At 41.5% G+C, this 12337-nt stretch overlaps 1 protein-coding gene across 1 annotated transcript in view; it reads left to right on the top strand.

The window, feature by feature from the left end:
• Window positions 1-11127: 11127 nt before the first annotated feature.
• The window catches only part of IL17RC (interleukin 17 receptor C), a 31057-nt gene continuing 29847 nt past the window's right edge, over window positions 11128-12337 (top strand). Inside the window, exon 1 of the mRNA XM_029284850.1 lies at window positions 11128-11413. Within this exon, the coding sequence (XP_029140683.1) occupies window positions 11128-11413 (286 nt within the window). The remainder of the gene's footprint in view (window positions 11414-12337) is intronic.

The following is a 12337-nucleotide window of genomic DNA, read 5'->3' as shown; positions in this document are numbered from 1 at the left end:
ACAGAAGGTGGAGAACATCTCTGACATCTTTCAGAATGTTCTTTCCCCCCCCAAAAAAAAACATGGGTCCCTAACATTTCTACTTGTGGAGATACAAAGACCAGCACGAAGTCTGAAGATAGTGATCTCCTAGATAGTACACTAAGAGTCATTCCCCACTGTTGAGTGGAGATTCTCCAGCATGATTGGATGGAGAATTCACCAATGGGTTATCTTAACCTTCCTGCTCCAATCGTGACTAAGTCTGAGTCTATAAATATCAGTACCACGCCCTGTGCTCCCCAGTTTTTTCGACTTAGTCTTCATGCTCCAGACGCTTTAAAGAAAGAACTTTAAACTTTATCAACAATCTATCTACAATTGATCACATTCAACAAGAAAATAAACTTATAACAGAATTGGAATCCCCAGGGGGACCGTACCAGGGAGAGGACTCCTCTGGACCCCTCTGCTTGGATTCCTCACTCAGAGACGGCCGACCTAGGTGCTAGCAAAAAGCTATGCCAGCAGGGAATTAGCTGTTCCCGTTACCAATCCCTATATCCCAATTCTGTCCCCCCATCAGTGCAGTCTCCTGACTCCCGTCAAGGAAATGGGGTAACAAAGCCCAACAGATGTTATGCAGCTTAGAACTGCTCTGGAGGGGGTCAGAATAGGTGGGTAAACACTATCTGAACACCAGAACAGCTGAAGAAGAGATAAATCTTCTAGCTAGAGAAGTTAAGCCTTTTTACTCATAAGCTAGGGACAGCAGCGGGAAGGGGATATCCCAGAACAAAGGTTATTGTCAGAGTGTGTTTTTGCTGTGTGCAAGTGGGAAAAAGGACTTACAAAGTCATACAATTAGGTGAATGTAAATGTAATCAGCCACCGGCTTGCCTCGCTTTGACCACTCCTGTTTCCAAACCAGCAAAACAGGCACGTTGCTAAGAGAGTTGTAAGAGATCTTCATTTTGTTTTGTGTGTTTAATCGGCTGAGGTTCTTTGTTGCTCAGGTCCTACATCTGTTCTTGGTGCTGCTATCTTGGTATACAATAATAAAGATGATTTTTAAAGGAAATTCAGAAAGGCAAAGGGCACTTTTCTGCTTTAGTTATCTACAACACTGCACTGACGGTCTCTTAAAAAGTAGAAACCTTGATAAACTAAAGTCACCATGCTTTATTGAAAAGGATTTCTGTGCCTCATGACTTTGAAAGTAAGCTTGCAGGGTTGTTTTTTTTTTTGAAGAATAACCCCCTGGTGGAAGGGTTGTCTCTGTCATTCCATAATGCAACTTTAGCCAACTTGTGGCCTTTCAGATATGTCGTGTTTACAGCTTCCAGACCAGACCATGCTGGTTCAGAATTCTGATTAAATCCAACATATCTGGAAGACAGCAGATTGGAGAAAACTGTCCTAATGGCTTCAGACTAAAATAGTCTTGTACCTCAGGATCTATTACTGCTTTTTTCTATCTAGATCTAATTCTAGATCCACACAAACATGTATACCATTCACATATACATTTGCAAAATAGGAAAGATTCATTGGTACAAATAGTCCTTAACTTATAACCGCAATTGAACCTAAAATTTCTGTTGCCAAGGAACAAAGTGGTTAGGTACGTTTTGCCCCATTCTATGACCTTTCTTGCCACAGTTGTTAAGTGAACCAGTGCAGTTGTTAAGTTTGTAACGTGGTTGATAAATGAATCTGGCTTCTCCATTGACTTTGTTTGTCTGAAGGTCGCAAAAGGTGATCGCTTGTTCCTGGGACATCGCAACTGTCATAAATACATGCCTGCTACCAAGCATACGAATTTTGATCACATGACTACAGGGAATGCTGCAAAGGTTGTAAGTGTGAAAAATGGTCATAAGTGGCTTTTTTTCAGTGCTGTTGTAACTTCAAATGGTCACAAATGGTTGTAAGTCAAGGATTACCACTGTACCATACAGGGCGTAAGGTATTTTTACTTTCTTATATGCCTTTCCATTTCATCATTCAAATGACCCAGGACAATAAATGTGGAATTTATTTACTGAAGCACATTTCTATTTCAAGATAAAACATAGTTGGATCAGTTGGAAACTGATCAAAGAGAGAAGCAACCTGGAATTAAGGAGAAACTTCCTGACAGTGAGGACAATTAACCAGTGAGATTTTTAAGAAGAGACTAGAAGACCTCCAAGGTCCCTTCCAGCATTCCTATTCTATTCTATTCTATTCTATTCTATTCTATTCTATTCTATTCTATTCTATTCCTGATCAATAGCTCTTCTCTGAGGTAATGGTAGCCTTTTAAGTCAAGATCTTCATTGAGTAATTGTTCTATCTTATTCAAATAATGTCGTAGGAGTTCCAGATCTTACAGTCAAATATTTGCCATCTTTTCTTCTCTTTTCGTAAAGAAACAAAACCCAGCTAACTTTGGAATGGGTCTATGGAAAAATGGAGCAAAACTTTCCTATTCTCTTGACTGATTCACTGCCTCATTGGCAGAGAGAGGAAGCGTGATAATATAATAGGAATTCCCCAAAGGAGTGAAGTAATCAAGTAAGCCATAGTGATTTAAATTTAGCTTGAGATAACCCCCAATCATGCATATAGTTGAAATACATTTTCCATCAGATCTACTGGGGGATTAATAAAGATTTATTTTCTTTTTTTCTGAAATCACACTAATTTCTAAAGAGGCCCATGCCCAAGGCTATTTCAGTTCTCACAGCAGTTGCAGCCAAATTGGGGTGAGTATGGAAGTGAGGGTGGGGATAAAAATCATTACAGAAATAGGTGGGAAATTAGCTTCTGTCTGGACTCGTTCACTGTGTTGCTTTTTCCATAATTTTTTTTGGTTGAACCTCCAATGGAATGCATAGTTTCCTAAGAAGGCATATGGGGGGAAATGCAAGGTTGGGAATCCTATAGAGGAGATTATCTTGAAAAAGGGAACAGGATGTTATTACGAAAATATGAGGTTACCTCAGAAAGCCATGAGGGAGTGAGAGAAATTCTTACCTATAAGAGGGAAAAGAGGCTGTCAGGCTTTTAATAGTTGATTGTTATACAGATAGTCCTCAACCTATAACCACAACTGAGCCCAACATTTCTGTTGTTAAGCAAGACCGCTGTTAAGTGAGTTTTGCCCCATTTTACGATTTTTCTTGGCCCAGTTGTTAGTAACTCAGTTGTTAAGTGAACCTGGCTTCCCCATTGACTTTGCTTGTCAGAAGGTCACCAAAAATGATCACGTGACCCTGAGACACTGCGACCGTCATAAATATGAACTGGTTGCCAAGCATCCGAATTTTGATCACATGACCATGGGGGGGTTGCTTCAATGGTTGTACATGTGAAAAATGGTCATGTTACTTTTTTCAGTGCCGTGGCAACTTTGAACTGTCACTAAATGAATGGTTGTAAGTCGACTACCTGTACTTTATAACAAGAGAGTTCTAGTAGTTCAAATTACGATGAGTATTTTGTGTTCTGGACCATCTTAAAGGGCAGACAAAACCAAATGTTGCAACCTAGAAAAGATCATGGCTAAATGGCTACACCATTGCATGGGAGAACTCTACTTGGCAATATATCTGTCACATTTATAGTAATAGCAATAGTACTTAGATTTATATACCTCCCCAGAGTGCTTTACAGCCCTAAGTGGTTTTACAAAGTCCCCAGCAAGCTGGGTCCTCATTTTACCAATGTTGAAAGGATGGAAAGCTGAGTCAACCTTGAGCCAGTTAGGATCAAACTCCAGGCAGTGGGCAGAATCAGCCTACAATACTGCATTCTAACCACTATGCCACCAGGACTCATAGCTAAATGTGAAACTATTTGGGATATCTGTTCTAGCTTCCAAAAATCCCACACCTACTCTTTAATAATCACAATATACTTTTGACTTTTCTTTTTGTCTATACATGAAGACTGGAAAATTATCTTCAGTCCAAAAAGAAACTTAGGGTCCGCACAAACAAGCAATGCCCCATCTGCAGGATGCAGGCAGCACACAAAACCACACACCCTCCAGTCCGTGGAAAAATTCCTCTCCACAGAACCGGTCCCTGATGCCCAAATGGTTGGGGACTTCTGCTGTAAATACACCTTTATAATTATTGTCAGGTTTTATGGTTACTATTCTGAAAGGCAGCCATTTCAGACTTCACTCTTTAAAAAAAAAAGGGTCTATGTGAGCAGAAATTGTACAATGTTGTATTATTTTTAATTTTAAAATTTAATATAAAATGAAATGCTGCATGTCACTACAGGTAGTCCTTGAGTTATACTCACAATAAAACATAGAATTTCAGTCATATGTTTTTGCGATCGTAAGTCGAGGCTGAGTTCGATTTTGACTGTTTTTACAAAGGTCATAAAGAAAATCAGTGCAGTCATAAAGTGAATCATGTTGTCGATGAGAGAATAAAAAAGGCCAGAAACTGGCAAAAAGCATTGCAAATTGTAATCACATGCCCGTGGGACCAGGGGGAGGGACACAGATGTAAATTTTGAGGATGGGTTGTAAGGAGTTTTTTAACAGTCTGTCATAACTTCAAGCAGTCATTAAATGACCAGTCATAAGTCAAGGACAACCTGTGATGTCATGTTCTAGGTCAGCGGTCTCCAACCTTTGTGGCTTGGCGGCCTTGCTGGGGGGGGAGAGAACTGATCAAGTGGCAGGCTGGCGCATATACACATGTGCAAGTGGCAGGCCAGTGCCACACATGCAGCTCACTTGTGTGAGCAGCGGGCCAGCGTGCATGTGCATGACTTCCCATCAGCTCATGCAAGTTGAGCTACATGCATGCGCGCACTCTGGCCAGCCAGTTGCAAGGCCCAATTACAAATAGGCCATGGCCCCGGAGTTTAGGGACCACTGTTCTAGGTAATTCTAGTTCATGCCCAAGGATCTTTTTTCACTTGGACCCACATCCAAATCAATATAACCCCCTTGATAAGTGGGCTATACACCCTATAAAATAGCGTTCTTTAAAAAAACAAAATGTGATAATCCCATGGCCCTGCCATCAAGAGCAGACATGCAATTACACGTGAGGTAAAAGTGCTACGACTGCATTTTTTTGGCAGTTCTGGGCTGAATCACTCTTCCAACATTGAATAAATGAAGCTACATCTTCCGAAGCCACCAGGTTCATTCCACAACTATCAACTATATAGGTGTTGTCCCAAGAAACGCTGGGTTTCATTTACACCCGCCACGCAAATCCAATCATGCACACAAGACAGGAAATTGCTTTACTCTGTTATAGAACAAAGGGCAATTGGCATGAAAGTTTCCAAAGCAGAGCACTGTTGGTACATGGAAAGTATGATCTGTTGGGAGTTTCTTATCTATCAGTGCTGGCCGGCTCCTGGCTCCTTTCGTGCTTTGAGTTGTTCCATTTCAAGGCTTACCTTTGACTGGTTTTCAAAGTGAAAGGAATTTCTGCTTTTTTAGCTAACAATTAATGAAGGTCAGTTTAATGCCATAAGTTTATACCCCCTGCATTGTATCACAAGGACCAGAACTACAAGTCTAATCCAGGCCCTATTGCAGTGTCTCAACCAAAGGTCAACTTTAACATGTATGAACATCAACTGCTGGCTGAGAAATTTTGGGAGTTGAAATCCAGACATCTTCAAGTCACCAAGATTGCGAATCACTGTCCTACGGGATCACGGGGTAGGCCTTTTTATTAAATTTAAGCCAGGAATTGCCAGCTTCTGATTCTAAAGGACCCATTTTGATTTCAGGTCATGCCACTCACACAAAATGGCTGCTCTGGAATTTTTTTTAATATAATTTTTATTAAGAAATGTTTACATAGGTAAAAGACAAAAATGAAGGAAAACTGCATCATGAAAAGAAGAAAAAATAAAAAGAGTGAAAAAAGGGAAAAGTGCAGAAAACAAAACAGTAGAAAATAGAAAGAAAAAGAAAGAAAAAGAAATCGGCAACTTCTGAATCCTTTTTAACAATTATGAACAAACTTTTTGTCCCTCCTCCCTCACTAATATTGTAAAAAATTCCTTCAGCACCTTGTTCAGACTTTTTCAATCATTAAATCCATAAGTCATCATTTCACTTGTTTTTCATTTTCAACAAAAAGTCCACAAAAGCTTTCCAGTCTTGTACAAGAATTTACTATTTTCCACAAAACTGCTTTGGATTACCATATAGCTACCCGGCTACTTACCAAATTTGAGAACACAATTTTCTTTCTTCTATTTTGCCTAAAACCACATAGTGGCAACAATGAATTGCACAAAATGGCACGTTATCATTCTTTTTATGTCTTGAAAATTGGGTCCTATCCTAAGTTAAGGTAGGTCTCAATCTGAAGGTTTCAAGTCACAATGTGTGATTCCTTTTGTTTGTGGGCTTAGTGTGTGGTGTGACCTCCACCATTACAACCTGCTCAATAAACCAGGACTAGAACAACATCCCGACACATAAATGTTGTCAGTTTTTGTCCATATCTGAAAGCTTCATTTTTTGCCAGCTCAAAATCTGAAACTTTCCGAAGAGAAAAGATCTGGATTTTGTCTGAAATGGTATAGGGCAGGGATAGGCAACCTTGGCTCTTTTATAACTCGTGGACTTCAACTCCCAGAATTCCTGAGCCAGCCTGGCTCAGCTTGGAAACCTCTCCCTTTCCCCTCAGCATGGCTGGCTCAGGAATTCTGGGAGTTGAAGTCCACGAGTCATAAAAGAGCCAAGGTTGCCTACCCCTGGTCTAGATGAACTCCAAGGTCCCTTCCATCATCATCATCATCATCATCATCATCATCATCATCATCATCATCATCATCATCATCATCATTATTATTACTGTTGTTGTTGTTGTTGTTGTTGTTTTGTTTTGTTTTGTTTTGTTTTGTTTTGTTTTGTTTTGTTGTTTTATTATTTGCTCTCATGGCATTTGGGAAAATGCTTAATTTAGCTTGACTGTGATTTAGGTTCCCATTACTGGCAGCCTGGCATTCAGCCTAGGTTCTTTGGCACGTCCCCTGGATTCCAGGGGAAGTTCTTGCTCCGCCTCTTGGATTTATTCTTCTTTGACGTAACCTTGGTAGTAATTGCAAAAAGGGAGGATATTTATTTACAAAGTCAGATCTGGCAAACCAAGCTAGGAAGTATCGTCCCGAATTGGGCAGGTCTTCGAATCTTCTTCCTCCTGCCGGTTGTGAAGAGATTAATGGCTAACTTAGCCAACTGGATCCTTAACCTGCTTGTCAGCCTAACTCCAAAGGTTGGAAATGCTGTGTGAAGACGCCAATTCCTTGGAAGAAGAAACAGAGAAATAGTGTACCAAGGCAGGATTTAAAACGTATTCTGTAGAAAGGCAGATTGGGCCATGGGAAGCACAAAGTCTGTATCATGCTGGTAATGAGTTACAAGAAGAGTGATTGTTTAGCTACCTGAGATGCAGTTACTTGCCTTGCTGCTGTTCCTAACTCACCTGTTTTCTGCCTGCTTCCTCTTTGTGAAGTCGCTGAACTCTGTCAGTTGCTCACCGGTAAGTAAAAGTCTTGTCATGTTGGTGGGAGGAGGCAGCGAAGTTTAGAATCAAACAAAATAATCTCTAAGATCTGTTCCCTTCCTTTTCCTTAGTGTGCTTGTATTTTGCATTATTGCTCTGTTGCTAACCAGCATTGGCATTTTGGCATCTGCGGTTGATCAGGTCTCTTTGATTCTCTGTGGAGAAGAATGTTTATACTGCATTAGCATAGCGTACCTGTCTCAGGTGTCACTACAGCCAGTGGAAGAGGGATTGTTGACAAGAAGGTTATAGTAGCATCAGCTTGGCCAAAGAATTCTTGTATCATGATATAAAAGTTTTGGAGCCTTTCCTTAACATTCCTTAGCAGAATCAACAGTTGCTGTGATATAGAGTCCTTGGTTTTCCCAGTTGCAATGTATGGCTGTGAAAGTTGGACCATACGAAAGGCTGAGTGCCAAAGAATTGAGGCCTTTGAACTATGGCGCTGGAGAAGACTCCTGCGAGTTCCCTGGACTGCAAGACAATTAAACTGGTCAGTCCTAGAGGAGATCAACCCTGACTGCTCTTTAGAAGGCCAGATCCTGAAGTTGAATACTTTGGCCACCTAATGAGAAGGAAGGACTCACTGGAGAAGAGCCTAATGCTGGGAAAGATTGAGGGCAATAGAAGAAGGGGACAACAGAGAATGAGGTGGCTGGATGGAGTCACTGAAGCAGTAGACGTGAACTTAAATGGACTCCAGAAGATGGTAGAAGACAGGAAGGCCTGGAGAAACGTTGTCCATGGGGTCGCGATGGGTCGGACACAACTTCACAACTAACAACAACAAGAAGAGTCCTTGGTGCTCTCTGAGCTTGATGTTTCATTATCCAACTAGGTAACATCATCAGTGCTAGCTAACCAGGTGTTACCTAACTGGGTAATGAAACATCTACAAGCAAACAACCAAACTCGGAGAGCAGCAAGGACCCCCACAGCAACTCCTTAAAACAGTAGTATCATTTCCAGAGCTTAGGTAGCAGCCATATGATGCTAAGAAATGAGACAGTTATTTTAAAGAGTTATAGGTACATGCTATGTTTGCACTCCCTTGTGGACTAAAGGAACTGTTCTAAATAATTTCTGAAATGCTGCATGGTTGCTGCATCACTGGAGGCTTTCAAAAACAGACTGGACAACCATTTGTCTGAAATGGTATGCGGTCTCCTGCTTAAGCAGGGGGTTGGACTAGAAGACCTCTAAGGTCCCTTCCATCTCTATTATTCCATGTTCTATGTTCAACCCTGAGTTACAAATATTCTCTTCTCTTGTTCTTGCTAGAACGGGTGGTTGGCTAGCAATGCCTTATCCTGACTGTTTTTGATACCTTGGGTTTGTGTGTCGTCAGAGGTTTAGTGATACAGCAAAGAGCAGGATATAGCTGGACAAGTTATTTCCTGGGAACAAGATAAGGCATATCAAGGAAGAATGAGCAAAACTGAAGCTGTATTCCAGTGATGTTGCAATACTTAATCGAGACAAAATCTGCATTTGAAGGACTACAAATTAGCTATCACCATAAGTGTGAAGGCGCTTCAAGAGTGAAGCCACTAGACACACAGATCTTTTGCTTCAATAGGATTAGTAGAAAGTAGCTGAGTAGCCTTCAAAGTTTGAGTCTTCCCCATGAGATAGGTCTTTCCTGCTTTGCTTTGTAATGAGAGGCAGAATAGGAGTATTCCCCAATTCCATTCCTTCAGGGGCAGAAAGATGAAAGAAGATTCTAATGAATAATAATTACCGGATATGAAAAAGTGGAAGAGTTTTTAACGTCATTACAAGATATCGCTGAATCTTTATTCAAAATAACTCCTCCAACTTCCTCAAAGTGACATCAGCCTATTAGGAAAATCCCAAGGTTTGTAAAAGTTAAGGCGAAACACTTTTTTTTTTTGGCCTGGGTGAAGGACTTCCATAAACAACACTTTCTGGAAATACAAATTAATTGCTACGCCAAGATGAAAGACAAAATTGGGAGGGAAATGGAACAGAATAAGCTGGAAAATGGCATTTCTGAATTGCTGGTTGGGTCACATCCTGCATATTACATCACGGTGTGTTATTAGAGATCTCACTGCAATGTGTTATTGCAGATCTCACTTATCCTAAGTTAATTATGTGTGTGTAGTTTTGCTGAAACACGTTGCACAGATAATTGGTTCAGAGATCTGTCCAGGATGCCAAGATCAGAGCGATGCAAGAGATTTCAAGAAAAGATATGACGAACATCAATTTGTTGTTTCGTATATCAGGAGGGAACCTCTAAACTCTGCCAGTTTAGGCAAGTGCCTATTTGGCCTGAGCCAAAAGCCACCTCGGGGTGAGAGTAAAGAGCTAGCAGGCAGATTACGAGTACCCACAAATAGAGGAACAAACAACAGTTCTGGAGAGGTGCAATTTACAATCACAACTGAGGCCAGAATTTCCATTGTTAAGTAGAATAGAATAGAATAGAATAGAATAGAATAGAATAGAATAGAATAGAAACCAGTAAAGTAAATCTGTTGTTTTAATAAGGTGATCAACTTTTTTATAATGAGAAGGAGGACACAAATAAATTGAAGAAAAAAAAGTGAGTCTAATGCGTGTGTGTGTACAGTGTCATGTTTCGGTAAGAAGTAAACAAAGCCACTTGCGTGCGGTGCACTCTCTCAAAACAATTCTCCTGTGCGGAGCGCATGCATCTCATAATCGTGTCTCGCCGCACTGTACCGAGCCTTGACGAATCGTCATGTCAAATACAAATACGTCACATCACATGGAACGGATCGGCTCGGCATCGACCGAATACGGAGATTTACAGATTAGTCTTCAAATATCAAAAAGGAGGACATGTAGGAGGACATCTTTCAAGAGAGGACAGAACTTACAAAAGGAGGACTGTCCTCCCTAAAGAAGGACGGTTGGTCACCTTAGTTTTAATCTTAGCCTGGCTGGCTATATTGTGTAACGGGAGCTGGGAAAATGGGTTTATTTTGAAAATATATATCCCGGTCATTGAACCTGCTCTTTCCTCTCTGTTCTTCTGCAGGGCCTGGGCTGTCAGCTAAGTAAGTATATGTTCTGGGTTTTTTGTGCGTGTTAAGCAAAAAGTTTATTTTCTCTCGAATTAGTGCATTATAGTTGCGGTGGGTAACAGTCCTCATCTCAGTCATGCTGGTTAAGAATGGAGAGAGTTGTGGTCCATGACACCTACATGATGCCAAGGAGAAGAACAACTGATTTCTCAGTCATATGTGTGGTTCGACAGGGTTCATGATAGCAACCAATGTGGCTTGTCTGGAAACTAGTCAGACAGGATTATTTAGCTCTTAAGAATCGTCTGGTTGCGTTTTATGATGATGATCCTGCAATATCCCTTTCTCTCGTGCACACTCACATACCAAAGGGGAGTCACTAATTATACCTTGTGATTTCATGCCAATAATAGACAGTGCCTCCTCACGCCAATAAAACATGTTGGAGAAAGAGGGGAAAAAATGGGGGGAGATGGGCATAACAGAGAAAAGCTATTTGGAGGCCCCTCTTAAATTCTTGGGTTCCACCCCTATCTGCAGCTGCAAAGTTAGCAGATATTCCTCCTCTTCTGCAGAACATGAACTTGCAACCACTGAAGACCCCCACCCCTCCTCGGTCTGCAAAGCACAGGGTAGGTTGGGCAAGGGAACTTCCTCTACTGCCCCATTCACTTTCTCTCCCCATCCCCACCTTGCTTTCAGAAAAGAAGGATGTTCTATGTATACTTGGTGAAGCCAGATCAGATCCAGAACTAGATCCAATCCTAGGTCTGGTTCAGATGAACCCAAGGAACACTCTTTGGTGCCCGGAGGAGGGAGACTGCATTCCTTGCGTGCAAGTGACGCTAACTCTTGGATTACTGGGTAAGGGAGGTGACTCAACCATCTGTTCTTAGAAGTTTATTTGTGTCACCTGCTAGCCTTGGGTCCTGAAGATGGGGGGGGGACAGGAACTTGTGTTTTGGTGTTGCTATTGCATTGGTCGGCCAGATCCTGAAGTTGAAACTCAAGTACTTTGGCCACCTAATGAGAAGGAAGGACTCACTGGAGAAGAGCCTAATGCTGGGAAAGATTGAGGGCAATAGAAGAAGGGGACGACAGAGAATGAGGTGGCTGGATGGAGTCACTGAAGCAGTAGGTGTGAGCTTAAATGGGCTCCAGAAGATGGTAGAGGACAGGAAGGCCTGGAGGAACATTGTCCATGGGGTCACAATGGGTCGGACACAACTTCGCAACTAACAACAACAAGGGCAGGGCAGGGTTGAAGAATCTGCTATGAAAAGCATCTGAGTAGCAGCAATGATTTAGGGCTGTCTTCATCTTTGACAAACTGCCCAACTTCCAATCAATCTCATTGTTACAATGCAGATGCTTCATAGATTTTCTCTAGAAGTTAGATGGCAGATCCCAACAGGAAAAAAAAGCTCTCTCCCTGTCATGGTATAATGATTTCGACAGAGGAGAATATTTGTAGCTCAGGGTTGAAATGAGGGGTCCTTGATGCTCTCTGAGCTTGGTGGTTTTCTTGCAGGCGTTTCGATACCCAAACTAGGTGACAGCACAAGGATCATTAGTTGTGAGACTAGGACAGGGGTGGGGAACCTTGGCTCTTTTATGAGTTGTGGACTTCAACTCCCAGAATTCCTGAGCCACAAATATACATTGAATTTGAAAGATTGCCTTTGCAGTGATTGGCAACAACAGTATGATGACTCATTACACAAATAGCATAAACTGCTCTAAAAATTTAGACTTGCCCCCAAGGACGGTTGAGTCTGTGGTTTCACC

The sequence above is a fragment of the Protobothrops mucrosquamatus genome, unplaced genomic scaffold (genome assembly GCF_001527695.2).
Source record: "Protobothrops mucrosquamatus isolate PMUCROS unplaced genomic scaffold, P.Mucros_1.0 scaffold_10, whole genome shotgun sequence".
Classification (NCBI taxonomy): Eukaryota; Metazoa; Chordata; class Lepidosauria; order Squamata; family Viperidae; genus Protobothrops; species Protobothrops mucrosquamatus.
This window is presented reverse-complemented; position numbering and strand designations above follow the sequence as displayed.